This window comes from Chenopodium quinoa, unplaced genomic scaffold (genome assembly GCF_001683475.1).
Source record: "Chenopodium quinoa cultivar QQ74 unplaced genomic scaffold, ASM168347v1, whole genome shotgun sequence".
NCBI lineage: Eukaryota > Viridiplantae > Streptophyta > Magnoliopsida > Caryophyllales > Amaranthaceae > Chenopodium > Chenopodium quinoa.
Window position 1 is genome coordinate 1990850 of NW_018743285.1, and position 19231 is coordinate 2010080.

At 33.8% G+C, this 19231-nt stretch overlaps 1 protein-coding gene across 1 annotated transcript; it reads right to left on the reverse strand.

The window, feature by feature from the left end:
* Nucleotides 1-575: 575 nt before the first annotated feature.
* Nucleotides 576-13154, reverse strand: LOC110735697. The gene is made up of 4 exons (XM_021915884.1): nucleotides 12730-13154; nucleotides 3052-3446; nucleotides 1777-1970; nucleotides 576-1363 (listed from the first exon to the last, which is right to left on the reverse strand). Exons 1-4 carry the CDS (start codon nucleotides 13029-13031, stop codon nucleotides 968-970), a joined length of 1287 nt encoding a protein of 428 aa, XP_021771576.1. The 5' UTR covers nucleotides 13032-13154; the 3' UTR covers nucleotides 576-967.
* Nucleotides 13155-19231: the final 6077 nt, after the last annotated feature.

Here is a 19231-nt window from a genome sequence, read left to right on the forward strand (position 1 = left end):
TTGGTTCTCTTAAATATACAAACAATGTAATGTTTTGATCTTATCATCTTAATTAGACATTGATTTATATGTGTATATTAGCCATGAACTATTACTCCGTAATTCTGTATGTTACAAGAAACAAAATAAATAAGCTTGCAAATATTACTATTTAAAATACTCGTATTAAAGTGAGTTGAATCCCTAATCACCTTAAGTTAAGGTTTTGTCTAACCAAAAAAAAAAAACTTTTTTTTCCTTAACAGAGCCGTAAAACAAGTGATTTGATCTTAATTTGATACTAGGTCTTGGGTGCCACCTCCCGACATATTAACCAAGTTAATTGACATTTTCATAAAAAATATAAAAACAAAATAAAACAAAATTAAATAAATTAAAACAAATTCTGTCATTTCTTTAAAAAAAAAAATAGTTATGTCCAAAATAAACTTATTTGTCTATAATATTGTCTTACAAAAAATATTTAATTCTAGTGGGAAAAAAAAAAACTTATTTAGTCTAAATTAATTTAAACTTAGTTAATATACATTTCTAGACTGAATAAGAGAAAATTAATCGAACATAACAAGGCCTAGTGTCTTGCAATAATGCATCATAATTCATAAATCACAAGTTAGGTGCCAAAAGCACAGTAAGGAGTACAAGCCTTATCTTCTATTGCCCCATTCATCAGTTACAAATTCTGAGAAAATGTCTCAGCTTCAACTATTTTAGAAAATGTTTCATCTTATAGGAATACAAAACATTACAAGCTTTTAAAACTGGATCTGATGAATGTAGCCACAAGGATGAAAGGGGGTATCATAGCACCTATATGTGAAACAAGACTGTGAGTTGATCTCTATGAATACACTACGTCTAAAATTGCATTCAACTCTCACACATAACAGCTTGCTACAAATGTAGGAGAAAAAGAGTGGCGAAAAATGTTACAGAGTTGATCACGGCCGCTGGTTGCAGCAACAGATCACCCATCACTAGCCCATATTAAGGTGAAAATAATGATTGCAAAGGTGGAGATAGTAGTCACCAAAGGGAATAACCACATAATCTTACTACTTACTCCCTGTCTTTCCTGACTTCCTAACTCAACTTCATTCAGAAGTTTCTGCACTTCCTGTATGTCGGAATCTTTAGCAGCCTGGATTAGCTTACCTTGTATCTTTTCTAGCTTACTAAGTCTTTTCATTCTAGAGACATTCTGAGATGACCATATAAAACCTGTCATTTTCCACAAGAGGATACCAACATAGATAGCTACAACACAATCAACACTGTAGTGATGACGCTCCCTGACTTCTCTCTGAGCACTGTGCAGGACTAAAAGCCACACGAGGGCTGAACTAAAACCTCCATAAGCTTCCTGCATTAATTATAATCATTCAATAAAGTTCATATCCAGCAGTTATATTGTGTACATTAACATGGTAAGGGTCAGATGGAACAGGGATTGAGAAACAAAAGGAGACTAAGCTACTCAGTACTTCTGAAGGTTGAACTTTAGAACTATTTTTATAAGCATCTAGATGATGTAACAAAGCAAAATTGGCCACCCATGCTAAACGCCATTTTGCAGATATAAAAATTATAAATTAACAAGGAGCTGACCCTCTCAATTTATTTTCTTTTTAGGTGCAAATAGCCCTCTCATTTTGTTGTCTTTCAGGTCTGTTAAATTAGTTCACTTCCCAGGAGAAGAGTATTATAGAACTGTATATTCTATGAGAAAAAACATACAATTGTAAATTACAAGGGTAAAGAAAGTGACCATCATACCGTCCAAGCCATGGCTGTCAGTACAGCAATTAGCATGTGGCCACTGTAGACTAGGTCATTGCAACCGCCTCCAGCCTTCTTCAACAGAGGAAACCATGAAGAGCCCTCAGCAGGAGTTGGGCGCAGAAAATCGATAAGAAAGCTCATTGAACCCCAGTCAGGACGGTAGTCACCAAGTAATTTACCAGGATCAGCTACAAGACATTAAATTGAATTTAGACTGTCAGCAGCAACTTACCTTAAAAGATAATGACAAGGTTGAAAGAATTTGAATACACAAGCCATGTCTTCTAACTTCATATCTGATCTACATCAGCAAAATTAAACAACCACTGACCTAGACTAACACCAAGATGGCAAGACCCAATGTAACTTAAAAGCCGGTCATCATAACCTGATAATGATCATGTTTCATTTTATAGGAGAGTTCACATCTAATGTTCCAATACCCTCTCCCCTCTTTTGTTTTGGCCGAGTTTCCCTACCTTATAAAAAGTACAAGATCTCTTATGAATAGTGTGCTGCCAATTATACCCTTCAAAATGTGTATTTACATGTTTACCCTCATTAATATGTACAAGTTTTTTTTTTTTTTTTTGCCTTCATTAATGTTAATTGCTTTTTTTTTTTTGGAATTATTTAGATTAGTGTGCAGTTATTTACACCCTTAAAATATTTGTTTACATATTTTCCCTCATTAATGTAACCAACAACTAAAAAAATTCATCGAACATGGCTATCTGTGGCACCAACAACTAAAAAAGCTCATCGAACATGGCTACCTGTGGAGCGCGCATTAGCCACCCTAGTATACTTGATAAGTGTGATAGGTATAAATGGATCAGCATGTATTGCAACATTTACGATAAACAGCCAAGACAAATGAATCAAAGCCATTATTTGTCATTTGCAGTAGCTTTTGATCCTGCATAATAATAAGGGTTGACTGAAAATAATGCACAAGATACATAGAATTATGGGTCACAAAATTTATCCAACTTAGACCACTTGGAAAATGTAAACTGTTAGACTTAAAGCCATGTAGAAAAGTGTTCCTAGGTAAAAGAAGAGGAGGGACAACATGTCCTAGGTAAAAGAAGAGGATGGACAACATGAAATTTGACCAAGTAATGCAAAATAGAAGAACGGAGGAATAAATACGACAAAAGTGGACTCACCATAAGCATAATCCTTATTTACTGAACAACATGAATTTTGACCAAGTAAATGCAAAATAGAAGAATGGAGGGATAAATATGACAAAAGTGGACTCACCATAAGCATAATCCTTATTTAATAACTGACGTATAGCATTTGCATCAGAAGCATAAGGGACATAATATTTTTGTGCCCAACGATGAGGATGCCCAGGAACTTGAAAGCGAGCTGCAGCACACCAAGGCCGTGCTGATGGAAGAATTGTTGATGCAAAACTTAAGGTCCGCAAAAGACGGCCAATTGCCATTGTGAACACGTACCTTGCTCCAAGCCCAAAGCCAGGGGCTTTTACAGAGTCAAACAACACAGAGAAAGCAAGCATAATAAACAGCATTAAGAAGTGATGCAACCCAACTATGTGTGCTCTCAAAATGTCAACCACAGTCTGGGGGAGCTTTTCATTCAGAGCCAGGAGTAGCCACTGGCCCGTGTCTGGAAGAGGAGGTGTATTTCTGTCATAAGTCAGACAAAAATAGTTTAATGAATTGTAGATACACAGACATGGAGATGTACACACTAAGTTATCCCAGAAAGAGGAATGTATGCAATAATCCATGCAAAAGGAGAAATGCCATAAAATCACAATCTACAATTAATTTAAGGTTGAAATTTTCAACAGAATGGAAAAAAGATGCATTCTCTATCCAAAAACATGAGGAATGTTTGGTAAAGAGTAGATCGGGCTTTCCTTTACGAATCATCCCCATCTAGCATCATTAGGATGTACTATTTTTTTATATTTTTTTTATTTATACTTCGTATAATTCATTTAGATACCTAATTTTCAACTCCAACCTCATTTAATCTATAAGTTAACATGAGTTACTCTATTTTTGTACTCTTTAGTGCAGTCATTTTTATATAGGACAGTCTTTCTTGAAATGACCTATAATTTTATCCATCTACAATCAAACTTTCCTAGCATTAATCAATTTGTGTCCATATGTTTACAAATTTATCAAACACCCTGTAATTTGTCATACAGGGCATCCTTTCAGAAAATTTCAGCCTTTTTATACATGTCAATAAAGCCAAGTTCTAATTTCAATCACCCTTCTCTCTTAAGAAAACCCATTTTCATAGTTGTAAATCTCTCAGCCTCGGGATTACTGACAAAGACACCAACTCACCAACACGTACTACTAGCTTCCAATCCCCCAACACACACACCAAAGGAAAAGAAAACAGCTCTATTATTGACAATATGAGTACAAAAATCCATCATTAACATGGCACATGACAGCTGAAAAGAATTTTGGGTTTTCAAAATTCAAAGAGTGCAACTGCTGATAACAAATGGAGTAATGGCTTTGTTATCATAGTGATTTATCGGAAACTGCCTATCTTCAGGATTGGGTACTAACTCAAAAGACTGATCAAGAATTCACAAGTACTCCATAATAAACTGCAGAGGCAATTTGTGGAAACAAATGACTACTGAGAATAGTCCTTATGCATACCAGCACGATTAGGCAATGCATCTGAGCAGTGAACACCCCTTCCCCCTTCATTGTATGGTTCATTGAGGTAATATGGAAATTCATGTTGTAATAAATTTCAAAATTGAGACATGCCATAAGTTAAAGAAAATCATTGATAACCAACACAACTAATCAAAGCCAATTCAATTCTCCTCTTATCCTAGCCCATATTTTGGTAAAACTATTGGATAACTCCACTTATTTTTAAATTGGCTACATAACCATCATTGTCATAGGTAAATAAATTACTTAGAGGCATTACTCCTACATTGCTTTCTCACTTCCAAAATCACCCAAAAACAATTAATTTTATTGCAATATGTGAAGTAAAATGAGAGAGAGAAAGGGAGTGTGCACTGCATACTACCCAACTTCATCTACTATAGAAGTAGAACCAATCTCTTATTAATTTTTTCTAAACTGATTTAAGCCATCAAAAGTTTTGGGAATGTACTAGTGATAGTACACAAAACTTTATAAGAGTACAATATATTACAGCATATAATACTTCTATTTCACACTTTGTATTAGTTTTCATTATTAGAGGATGAAAGAAATTGAGATTTTCGGGTAATTGATATCTTGTCTCCTCATAACCCCTATATTAAAGTTATTCTTCCCATTTGTGTTGGAGAATTTAGAGTATTTAGTTGATTATTATTCATGTTATGTTTAGTTTAAATCATTTGGTTAAGGTGTCATGACTTAGACAACATATGATTAAGGTAGTAGTATACAACTAATCAAGAGAAAAGAAGAAAGTGGTTGATTTGTCACTATTGTTGCAACCGTTACTACTTACGGTTTCGGTTTTGATTTCTCTTGATTTAGTTGGCAGTTACATACTTAATGCATTATAACTTAGTATATTAATGCATTGTTTAATGCATGTCTTAATGCATTGTTTAATGCATCTCTTAACATTTGATGACTTGATGCATTATTTAGTAAATGTGTTGTTTTCGGTTTCGATACTTAATGCATTGTTTACATACTAGCTTCTATCTTATATATATATGAGAAACTCCTCATATGATGAATGTAGGTTGAAAGATGAAATATAATTTCTATCTTATCACATTTGCATAGGGAGTTATTATCAGTTGATCATTCTCACAAAATCACAAACCCTTTTATACATTGAATTGCAATAATCCTACAAGTTATTGTAATTGTTTTTCGTTGTATCTCCTGAGTAATTTCTATGATACTCAGTTGTAGTATAGGGTCGGAATTATACTTTTGGAAAAGTTATCCCGTTTAAGCGTCGAAGATTTTTCCAATAACTTCATTTTCATTTCTTTATGACCCTAGTTTACTAGAAAATCCCCAACAGTCAAAAAGTATAATTTACTACAAAGATAGAAAATGTGAAGGAAATGATGACGAATTTCCAGAAATTGGAAAAAGTTCGAGGGTGTAGATTTTCGAAGGTGGCAAAAGAAAATGCATTTTCTGTTGACATCACTCGGTGCGGCTTATGTTCTCACATCCCCGAAGCCATCGGTGGAGGAAAATGAGACATTGAGGAATTAGTGGGAGAATGACAACTACATATGGTGTGGTCATATCCGAAACAGTATGTCTAATGAATTATTTGATGTTTATCAATTTCATGGGTCCGCTAAATTGCTTTGGGATGAATTAGAGTCTAAGTATATGGCAGAGGATGCATCTAGCAAGAAATTTCTTGTTAGTAAGTTTAATAATTTCAAGATGATTGATAGTATGCCGGTTATGGAACAATTTCATGAAATTCAAAGAATTTTATGGAGTTTTAGGCAACACAATATCAATCTTGATGAGACCTTTATTGTTTCTTCTATAATTGATAAACTACCATCGTCTTGGAAAGATTTTAGAAATGCATTAAAGCATAAGAAAGATGATATTAATCTTGAAGGCTTGGCTTCTCACATTCGGATTGAGGACAAGAGGGACAAAAGGATGTTAATCCTAGTTCCACTATGGTAAATGTGGTGGAGGATGCTAAGCTTAATGAAAGGAAGAGAGGAAATGACTCAAACAAGAACAAAGACAAAAAGCCTAAAGTGGGAAGTGGTGGTCAAACATCACGAGCTTGTTGGGTTTGTGGAACACCAGGACATTTTAAGAAAGATTGTACCATTTGGAAAAAAAAGATGAGCAACAAGAAAGCTCAAGGTGGGAAAGGCGGTTCTAGCCAATCCCAAGGCAAGCAAGGTAATTCTTGTGCACAAACTTCATTTAATTCTTTAATGAATTATTTGTGTGTGATTTCTAAAATCTTATGTGTTTGGTACATCGATTCGAGTGCATCGAGTTATGTTTGCAAGGATCGTTCGTTGTTTAAATCTTTCGTTGAGATGACCGATGGAGAGATTCTTTACACTGGGAACGACTCCACCGCAAAAATGCTAGGCAAGGGGCAAGTTGAGTTAATGTTTAGCTCGACAAATCATTTATTTTAAGGGATGTGTTGTATGCTCCCGAACTTAAGAGGAATTTAGTGTCCGGTGCTATCTTGAATCGTTTAGGATTTAAAATGGTGTTCGAGTCGGATAAATTTATATTGTCTAAAGGTGGTTTATTTGTAGGACTTGGTTACTTATGTGATGGAATGTTTAAACTTAGTATTTCTAATACTTTGAAAGACAATGTGCATGTTGTTAATGATTGCTCTTCTCTATGGCATATAAAACTTGAACATGTTAATTATAAAAAGTTGTATTTTATGTCAAAGCATGATTTAATTCCGTCTTTTGATTCAAGGATAGAGAAGTGTAGGACATGCATGTTAACAAAAATCACAAGGAAACCATTTTCTAATGTTGTAGAAAAGAATAATGCATTACTTGATTTAGTGCATAGTGATCTATGTGATTTTCATAGCACACTTTCCTTAGGCAACAAAAAGTATTTAGCAACTTTCATTGATGATTATTCAAGATCTTGCTATGTTTATTTATTGCATTCTAAGGATGAGTCCCTTGACAAATTTAAAATCTACAAGAATGAAGTAGAATTGCAAACAAACAGTGAAATCAAAAGATTAAGAACCGATAAAGTTGGTGAATATTTTAATCCAAGTTATTTCCAATCGATAGGTATAGTACATGAAACTACCGCAGCATATAGGTATAGTGCATGAAACTACCGCAGCATATACACCACAACTAGGGGTGCTTATCGAGCGAGTTGATCACGAGCCGAGGGGTGCTCAACTCGACTTGAAAACTTTTTACATATGCTCAACTCTTACTCGCTAAAGTTCCGAGCTAATAAAACCTGCTCGACTCGTGCTCGTTAAAGTTTCGAGTCGAGTTGAGTAGCTCACGATCTGCTCGTTAAAGTTTTCGCCCTTCTATAATTATATGCCTTTATTTTATTTTATTTTTGTTCACTTTATATTGTTTTCTTTTTTTATATATTTATTATTAAAGATTTACTCTTTCTTTTTTGATAATATAAATTAACACTTATTAAGTGTCTAATTTGTTTAAACATGGTAACTTTGTTTATAAATTCTATATTACTAAAATATATTATCGAGATGCTCACGAGCTTATCGAGTCGAGTTAGAGCTTGCTCAACTCGTGCTCGTTAACATCTCGAGTCGAGTCGAGTCGAGTTAGAGTCGAGCTAACTCGAGTCGAGTTTTGGCCGAGCGTTGACCGAGTCGAATTCGAGTTGCTCGCGAGCTGCTCAGAATTAGCACCCCTAACCACAACAAAATGGTGTAGCGGAAAGGAGGAATAGGACTCTTGAAGAAATAGGTTAATTCCATGTTGTCCTATTCGGGTTTGAGTGATGGATTTTGGGGGGAAGCGGCATTAACCGCTTGTTACATTTTAAACCGAGTTTTAATGAAAAGGAATGAGGTGACCCAATATGAGCTATGGTATAAAAGGAAACCAAACTTGAGTCATCTCAAAGTTTGAGGTTATAGGGCAATTGTAAAAGTGTCGGAGCCTAAACGTAAAAAGTTGAGTGAAAGAGGAGTGAAATGCATCTTTATAGGATATGCAGAACATAGCGAATCCTATAGGTTCTATGTAATTGAACAAAATGACTATTGGTCGGTTCATACCACCATTGAGTCTAGAGATGCATTGTTTGATAAAAATAGATATTTATCAATTCCTAGACCAAAGGATATAACTCCAAACGCTGATGCTTAAAGTTTTGACCAAATTAAATTTAATCAAGAAATTGATGACCAAACTTATTTAGAGGAGGCATCAACATCATCATCTCAACCTAGGAGAAGTAAGAGGGCAAGGAAAGAAAAATCTTTTGGCCTGAACTTTCATGTGTACTTAGTTGAAGGATCAAGGAATTTTATTTCGACACAATTTCCATACATTTTTAATGTGGAAGATGATCCTTTGACCTATGATGAGGCTATGAGGTCTCGTGATGCTCCATTTTGGAAGGAAGCTATTAATGATGAGATGGAATCTATCATGGGAAATAATACTTGGGTGTTAGCTAACTTACCACCAAAATGTAAACCAATAGGGTGTAAATGAATCTTCAAAAAGAAATTGAGGATTGATGGAACGGTTGAAAAATTCAAAGCCCGGTTAGTGGCACAAGGTTTTACACAAAAGCCTGATATCGATTATTTTGATACATATCCACCAGTTGCTAGAATTTCAACTATAAGGTGGTTTATTGCACTAGCGGCAATCCACAATCTTGTGATCCATCAAATGGATGTCAAGACAGCGTTCTTAAATGAAGATCTAGAGGAAGAAGTTTACATGCGACAACCGGAAGGGTTTGTTGTAAAAGATCAAGAAGGAAAAATTAGCAAGTTGATTAAATCTTTGTATGAGCTGAAATAAGCACCTAAGCAATGGCATCAAAATTTGATGAGGTTGTGTTGTCTAATGGTTTCAAATTGAACAATTCAGACAAGTGTATTTATAGCAAATTTAATGACAACGGTCAAGGTGTCATAATTTGTCTATATGTAGATGACATGTTGATCTTTAGAACGGATTTGCCACAAATTGAAATGACAAAATCCTTCCTTAGTTTTCAGTTTTCCATGAAAGACATGGGAGAAGCGGATGTCATCTTGGGCATAAGGATAAAGAGGGAAAAAGAAAAGTTGATCTTGTCACAAACTCATTACATTGAGAAAGTGCTCAAGAAATTCAATGCTAGTGATGACTCTACTTCTCTTATTCAACACCTATGGATCCTAGCATAAAGTTGATACCTAATGAAGGTAATGTGGTTTCACAACTTGAATATGCTAAAGTAATAGGTTGTTTGATGTATACCATGACAAGTACTAGGTCGGATATTGCTTATGCAGTTGGTCAACTGAGTAGATACACTAGTAATCCTAGTATGCTACATGGCAAGCGGTTCGACGCTTGTTGAAGTACTCGAAGAAAACCATGGATTATGGTTTGTCTTATAGTGGATATCCTTCAATTATAGAAGGTTATTCGGATGCAAGTTGGATTTCTAATAAAGATCATTCGTCCACGAGTGGATGGGTTTTTCTATATGGGGGAGGTGTTATCTCATGGGCTTCTAAGAAGCAAACTTGCATTGCGGACTCCAAAATGACATCGGAGTTCATAGCATTGCATTCGGCTAGTAAAGAAGCCGAATGGTTGAAGGATCTCATTTATTAGATTCCTTTGTTGTCAAAACCAATTTCACCGATAGTGATACATTGTGATAACAATGCTACCTTGGCAAGGGTATATAGCCAAGTTTATAATGGTAAGTCAAGACACATTGGAGTAAGGCATAGTTACATCTAAGGACTTATCAAGGATAGTGTGATCATTATTGTTTATGTTCGAACAAATCTTAATCTCGCCGATTGATTCACAGGCAAGAGATGTTAAGATGGCAATCGGTTTAGGATTAGAGCCCTAAATAATTACAAATGCCGGAGTCTTAACGTAACGTCCAACAAGACGTTGGATCTTAAGTTCAATAAGATTAACTCTCTCATTTTGTTAATCGGGAACTTGTTTTCATCCAAGGTAAAGTTCCGGATTTTCTATGATGTATAAGAGGTTGTTTAACTTAATAGAATTCCTGATATTGTGCTTTGTCACAGGAGCATGTTTTGGTAATCTACCTATATAAGTACGAGGTTTAGCCGCTTCAAGAAGCTATTAGGGGCATAGCTTTGATGTACTTATGAATAGATATGGACACATGGCTTAAGTGTCAAGTTAATATGTATTTAAGTAATTAATCTTGTATGTGTAATATCTTCAAGTATCCAATATGTATTGCTTTTGGTTCAAAGGTTTTACAATACCGAATGGATTCGGATTCTTGGAATGTATGTTACACTAAGTGGGAGTTCAAGTCTTTGTATACTTTCATGTATGCAAAAGATTGTTTTTGTGATGATGATGTGTGTATACAATCAATCGTTTTAAATACTCTAAATGGGGGAGGATTGTTGGAGAATTTAGAGTATTTAGTTGATTATTATTTATGTTATGTTAAGTTTAAGTCATTTGGTTAAGGTGTCATGACTTAGACAACATATGATTAAGGTAGTAGTATACAACTAATTAAGATAAGGTAGAAAGTGGCTGATTCGTCACTATTGTTGCAACCGTTACTACTTACGGTTTCGGTTTGATTTCTCTTGATTTGGTTGGCAGTTACATACTTAATGCATTATAACTTAGTATATTAATGCATTGTTTAATGCATGTCTTAATGCATTGTTTAATGCATCTCTTAACATTTGATGACTTGATGCATTATTTAGTAAATGCGTTGTTTTCGGTTTCGATACATAATGCATTGTTTACATACTAGCTTCTATCTTATATATATATGAGAAACTCCTTATATGATGAATGTAGGTTGAGAGATGAAATATAATTTCTATCTTATCACTTTTGCATAGGGAGTTATTATCAGTTGTTCATTTTCACAAAATCACAAACACTTTTATACATTGAATTGCAATAATCCTATAAGTTATCGTAATTGTTTTTCGTTGTATCTCCTGAGTAATTTCCGTGATACCCGGGTGTAGTATAGGATCAGAATTATAATTCTGGGAAAGTGATCCCGTTCACGCCTCGAAGATTTTTCCAATAACTTCATTTCCGTTTCTTTATGACCCTTGTTTACAAGAAAATCCCCAACAATATGCACACGCATCCAGCTACCACCAGTCTCAGTCTCACTCACATGAGCTGATAAGCGCACATAAACACAATGTCAAATCTAAAGGTCAATTAACAGAGTAGAAGTTTTTCGCAGCTACCTCACCATACTTATTATTCATACTTTATAGTTTCTTTTCTCCAATATCAAGTAATCTTTCCAATTTAGGTGACTACCCCTTAACCGCCGGCCATAAAAAGCAACAAAAAAAAATGTTGTATTAAAAATAGAAGAACTAGTGGAGAAAGTATAACATAATGCTTTTACTTAAACTGCTTTCCTCCCTATACACATACACAATAGACCAAGTTACAAGAGGTGGGTTGAACAAATCCTTAATTCCATATCATGCTCAAGATTGAAAGAAAATACTGACTACGATCATATACATTTCACAATTGTAGTTGATTCTGTTCCATCATATATTGCTTGTAGACAGCAATTTGAATTAATGATCAAACATCACCAACTCGCCGTGATTTAGGTTATCAATCAAATTCTGTGCCGAACAGTATTTACTTAGAACACAATAGCAGCTAAAGATTATCAGATAAAGAAATAAAAAAAATAAAAAAAATCTAGAAGCACGTCCACATTCAGCATTACTCAATTAGCTCCTCCAATCTAAAATATGTCTACTTTCCCTTCATAAAATCTCAATCATAAATAAGGAAAATTTCTCATAATGATGCAATCTGCAGAATTCACAGATTTAATGCCCCTATAATTAAGCCCAAATTTTCCATATAAAGCTCTGAATCCAACATTTAATAACCTGTTCTCTTTCCCAAATTAACAAACCTTCAATTAACTTAAAACCCCACCAGAAACACCTGAAAATTTTAGAAGTAATAAAATTAACAACAACATACAAGCATAGCCTTAATTAAACATCAATTATACCAATCAACGCGTAATTTTATCTTAAATTTCATATTAATGCTTATACTTAGCCCACCATTCAAGTAAACCAAAACGGAAGAAAACCCAGTTCAGATCACACACAAAAACACTCACAAAATCCACAAAAAATCAAAAACAAAGCAAATAAACTCAAGAACTAAGCTCAATCTAGGAGAGAGAAAACAGAAGAATACCATACCGATGCCAATCAAGGCCGAGCACGGCCGTGACAGAACGAACAGAGATAGCTTCATAAAGAAGAGCACAGAGAAGAAAAATGGCGGACCCAACAAACGGAAGAACAGCGCGAAACTCGGCGGACCAATGCTTGTAAGAGAAGATTCGAGAAAGAGCGATGAGAGAGAGAATAGACCAAAGAGCTGGTTGAAGACGAGAATGCCATAAAGGGGAGATTTCTCGAAGATAATCAATGGTGATATACGCCATTGCTGCTACTCCGAGGCCGCCGCCACTGAGCCTGATCGGCGGCGACCACCGCATGACGGCGGTGGGTGTTGCGAAGAAGAGAGAAAGTGGAAAGAAATTGAAAGTCACAGCTCTCAGATGAGTTTGACCATGTTTTTACTAATTTTGATCTGATTATTTTTTTCAAATAATCATCCCTTTTGATTATTTTTTTTTAACCATAATCCCTTTTGATATTCTTCAAAAAAAAAAAAAAAAATCTCTTTTGATAATATATTTAAAATTTAAATGTGACTAACATATGGAGAATGGAGTATTCTATAATACTTTCTCCGTTCCAGAATATCACGTTTGACTTTTTTTCACTATTTATATATTAGCTTTAACCATAATTTTTTACTAACATAATAAAAACATATTTTATCATAAAATATATTGTTAGATAGGTATTAATATAAAGTTTCATAGTATAATTTTTGAAATAATTTTTATTAATTTTTAATTATATAAAAATAAAATCAAATTAGTGCATTGGCATGTGTGTAAAGTTGAGTGTGTCAGATATTATGGGACAAAGGGAGACTACTTTCATAGTTTTATTAATAAAAAAAAAAAATTGGAAGTAACTATTATAGAGTTTCATCAAATTGAGTATAATATATGTAATTATTTATTTTTATGTTAATTTTAATTGTTATGGGTGTAAAGCTGATAAGACTCTTAATATTTTTCGGACATTACATACATATAAGGTTGAGAATGGTACATGTGTTATTATTTCATTATGTTTAGTGTTTTAAACTTAAAGCATAACCAATGGATGCCCAAGTTAATGGTGGTCATCATATTTTTTTATCACTTTCTGATTCTTCCACCTCATTTATGCCCAACTTTCATGAATTTTCATACCTACTTATGCCCATACACTCCCATTGGTTTCCCTCCAATTTTGTGGGCATTGATTCTCCTTTCCTTCCATTTTCCACATGAACCCCCATCAATTTAAAAATTAAAAAAAAAAAAATCACCGCCTCTCTTTGTTGGACAGGTGGCGAAATACCACTAAATACCCACACTCAACAAATGGTCATGGCCATGACCTGGTCATGAACCATTTCTCACCAAAAGTACAACTTTATCATTTTTTAAGTTTTTTTTTTCTCTCTCTCTCTCACTCTCTCTTCATGCCCACCCAAAATGGGCATCCATTGGCTATGCTCTTATAGTATTAGTATCTACTCCCTCTGTCTCATAATACATGTCACAGTCAAACATTGCACACATGTCAATACACTAGTTTGACTTTATTTTTATATAATTAAATATTAATGAAAATTATTTTAAAAATTATATTATGAAACTTTATATTAAAACCTATCTAACAACATATTTTATGATAAAATATATTTTTATTATGTTAGTAAAAAATTATGGTCAAACCTAATGCATGAATAGTAAAAAAAATTCCAACGTCTCATGTATTATAGGACAGAAGGAGTATTATGTTTAAGATTTTATTACAAATTTAGAATTACACAAATTCTTATATTCAATTCGTATGTGGCTGACCACACCATCATGGGAGTTACTTCATTAATGTTATAAGGGTTATATGGTCAGTGTCATATGGAGGTTACTCGGTTATTATTATAGGGCTTACTCGATCAGTGTTATAAGGGTTACTCAGTCAGTATTATAGGGGTTACTTTGTTCGTTTACAAGCGAGCACATGATGTGTCCATTCGCGCACAAAACGCGCTGTAAAATCTATATGTTTTGGAAATTTGAAAAATAATATTTTTATAAAAAATTTCATATCTATTAAATTAACAAGTACTCATAAATGGATCTTGTTAAAGCGTTTTTAACAACAAATTTTATGGCGTAAGATTATAAAACTTTTTATGTATGTGAGAGATTAAAAGTTTATTTTGCCCAATAAGGTGGTGACATGCGGACCCTTAGTCGGAATACAGGCCGGAATAGAAGAGAGGGTGGTGAGACCTACTGGTATTGCATTTTAGGGTGGTATTTTTAATTTCGTAAGAAAAGGGTGGTTAATTAGAAAAGTGATGTATTTAGGGGTGGTTTTTTTTTACAAAATTTCTTTAAAATAAATTCAAGAGTTAAACACACGATCAACTTTGTTCACCATTCACCATTACTCACTAACCTCACGCACAATGCTCATCTTCTCCGATAACCTCCTTCCTTTCCACTGCCATTAACGATCTATCTTCCTCCCCATTTCCCCCCCTTCTCCTCATATCTACACTTTCCCCCCAAATCCCAACTTTTCCCCCAAATCCCCAATAAACTAGTGAAGGTAAACAAAGTTTAGCTTGATAAAAAAATGGCGCTCTATCTCACACACATACACTCTCTTTTTTGTGCTGACTTCTTCACTCAGGTGTAACACCCTAGAAATTTCTTTCCTTTAACATACCTATTTATCTCTTTTTAAAATACGAATTAGGAAATTCTAACGCATTACCGCCACCATGAAAACAACTAAGGCAATTATCAAAGACTCACAACGGAAGACTCGGTTCAAAATCATTCAAAATAAGTTAACTTAAAAAGTCAAACCAAACGAAAGTAAAGCCAAACCATGTTAAAAGAAGTCAACCTACAACTTGGAACCATTGTAGGCCCTTATCAAAACCCAAAACGAATTTTAAAAACCTTTGTGTTAGTCTCACAAGCAAAATATATAATAATCAAAGCAATAAACCACATCGTATCCTTATAGAAGCTAAGCATGATTCGCTCTTCACTCATGCCCATCATGAATATGCTTCAACACCTGAAAAACTTCTCTTTACTTTGTCCCCACTACTCGCCATTAGAAATGGGTCGTCGTAGGGCCAAGATAAAGACAAGGCCAAACAAAGATACAAACACACAATCAGCAATGTTGAGTACATAAGCGTAAACAGTACACACTAACATGCTTTCATCATATCAATACACAACTTACCTTGTTGCACCTATTTACAAGCATACAACAAAACCAACCAATAAATAGCTAAATAAATTGCTTATTTAGTTTGATTACGCATCGAACGAGTTTCCCACCAATTCCCTGCCCCAAATAAATTGAGGTAAACTACACCGGGAGCTAACCGGGTAGGCAATGCCACTTGAAAGTGACTGGATGTCCTACGCATAAAATAAAAAAAGGATATACGTTCCAAGAGTTTTGGTGCGTAATCTTTTTCACTTTACGTGATTTACATATTTTTAGACTTGGTGATGACTCTCAAACCATAATACATTCATTCATAATAAATCATTCAAGCAATCAAACACACCAATTTAATTCTTGAATAATTAGTGACCACATAAATTTAATGTTGAACCCTTTTTAAACTACCTCGGCATTAAATAACACCTTAAGCGCATAAAGCATCGCTTTTATCCCTCGGTGTTTAGAACACCTTAAGTGCACTTAGGCACCGCAATACATTTTATTCCTATGCACTAAGACACTTAATAGCTCAATTCCCATGCTTAAAGCATCAATAAAAATTATATGAACCATAATAAAATTCCCTTTTTATATTCCAAACTAAATTAAACATTTAGTTTAATTAAACATGCTCTCAATCACGTCAATAATAAAAGTATGGTTCATATTCTACATGACAACATAATTAATTCCAATCATCAATTCACCACAAATAATTCATACTTTACAAATCAATCACCAACATCAATCCAATCAACAATTCCAACCAATATCTATCATGATACTACCTTGGAATTAATAAAACAAAGCCTAGCATGCTCCTATACAGTTAAATAATTACCAAGTACGCGAACGTACCTCGAATATGATCTCAAAATCGTCACGACTACATGAAATTACTCACTTGGAAATCTTCTACAACCCAAAATTACAAAGAGATATTAATATCTATTCAATATAAATTTCCAGCAATATACACTCTTTAAATCACTTATAAACCCTCTAAAATAAGCTGAAAATTAATTAAAAACCCCTACTTTTATTCCCAATTAATGGATAATTAAAAATCCTTTCAAGAAACATAATTCTAATCTTTATATAAAAATTCCAGCTTTTTAAAAACATGTAAAATTGTTGTAATTATGTTTAAAAACACCTATTTCAATAATTTCAATCATCTACAACCAATTCCCATCAATATACATTAATTTAGAAACCTAGGGTTTTCAATTTAAGGCTTCTAAATTCAAAAACCAAATTTGAAATATACATACGTAATAATCATAATCAAACATCATAAAAATCATCAAAAAAAACCCAAAAATAATAATTAAATCAAGGCTAGATTAAAACTAAAACAAAAAGATTTTTTTTTTTGTTAAAGTCGCACAGCCACACGACGGGGAGGGGGCTGCTGCCGCCCTCCACGCCGGCAGCTGCTGCTGCTGGCGGCTGCTAGTGGCCGGCCGGTGGGGGTTGGTGGTGGCGGCCGGCCACCTTGTGTGTGCATGTGGGTGTGTAAAAAAAATAAAGGGGAGGGGAAAAATTAAGGAAGAGAAAATAAGAGGGGAGAGGGAGAGAGAGAGAGAGTTTACCTTTGGGTATTCTCCACCTTGGGCAAGATCTAACTTGCTCATAAAATGAGTATTTATACCCCCTCTTAAAACCCTCCTATCCTTAAATTCCCTTTCTTCCCTGAATGATCCTTTCTCCTATTCAAACTAGTCATTTGACTTCCTTTAAATACCATTGACTTTAAATTTCCTTTATAAAATAATATGCCCCAAAATTTCTAAATAATAAAATAAAATATTTTCAAAGCAATAATAAATAAAAACGGACCTTTAATTTAAAAAAAAACCTTTTTAAATTAATAAAATACCATAAATAATTCATTTCAAATTATTTAAATGCTTCATAAAATAATAATTTAAATTTAAATACGTATAAAAATACAGGGTATTACACAGGTAATTTCTTTCTCTCTCTGTTGTTTTTTTTTCTTCACGCCAAATACCCATTTTGTAGATCAATTGTATGCGGGTCTAAAGAGGGTTAACAATTGTAGACACCTGAAAATGTCTCCCCAAAACCAAACCCGATGATGAACAACCTTTCACTGCCATTATTGGTTGGGTCGAGTATTTGATCTCGGGAGTGCTTAAAATCCATGTTCAGTCAAACATATTCAGTCAACAAATCAGTCCAACCATTTATTCAAACTCAGTCCAACTCATATCCTAGCCCAAACCCTTTCTATTCATGTCGTGTTATTTATTAATTAAGCCCGATTAATAAATAATAAAAACCCTAAGCCTGAAATTAATCTGGAATAACTTAAACGGTGCCTAATATATCACGTACTTAATTATTAAGCAAGGAATAATGAATCTGTACTGTTTAACTTAAAAAGTAACTTTAAATGTATGACATAATTTTTTTGTCCCGAACGTCAAGGGAAGTCCAAGATAATATTGAAACCATTAACGTAGGAATATGAAAACGCCGAGAGGTGTATGTTTTCAACTCGAGAAAAGCAAAAGAGGAAAACGCCGCCCTTTCCTACACCAATGGTTTCAATATTATCCTTGGGCTTCTACATTTTATTAATGCGGTGAGACAATTTGAGGACTCGCTCTCGCTAGAGATGAGTTCCCAGGGCCTTGATCACCGGAGTGAGGGGTTGTTCCCTGATGACATATGGAATAAATTATGCTACAATTTGACGTTTGGGACAAAAAAAAATTATGTCATGATGACAATTAATTTCATATAAATTTTTTTGCGTTTACCTTGTTTACAATAATATTAATTTACAAATTGAGATAATTAACTTTAATCTTTTGGGGTTTAACTTAAAAAGTAACTTTAAACTCAATATGATTTGACAATCGATAGTAATTTTTTTCATTCACTAATATTTAATTTTTACTTTTAAAGAGAATAACTTTATCGGTAAAGCACATAAAACTTTTACTTATATCGAGTACTCTTAACTCTTACTCCCTCTAATCTGTCCCTGACATAGTCAAACTTTGCACACATGTTGATGTACTAGTTTGGCCTTATTTTTATATAATTGAATATTTATGAAAATTATTTTAAAATTTATATTATGAAACTTTATATTAATACACAACATATTTTATGATAAAATATGTTTTTATAATGTTAATACAAAAATTATAGTCAAAGTTAATATATGATTAGTGGAAAAAAGTCACATGTCTCAGTTATTCTGGACAGATGGAGTATTTATTTTGATGTAACCTTAGATCATTCTCAGCAAATTTAGGCTCTATTC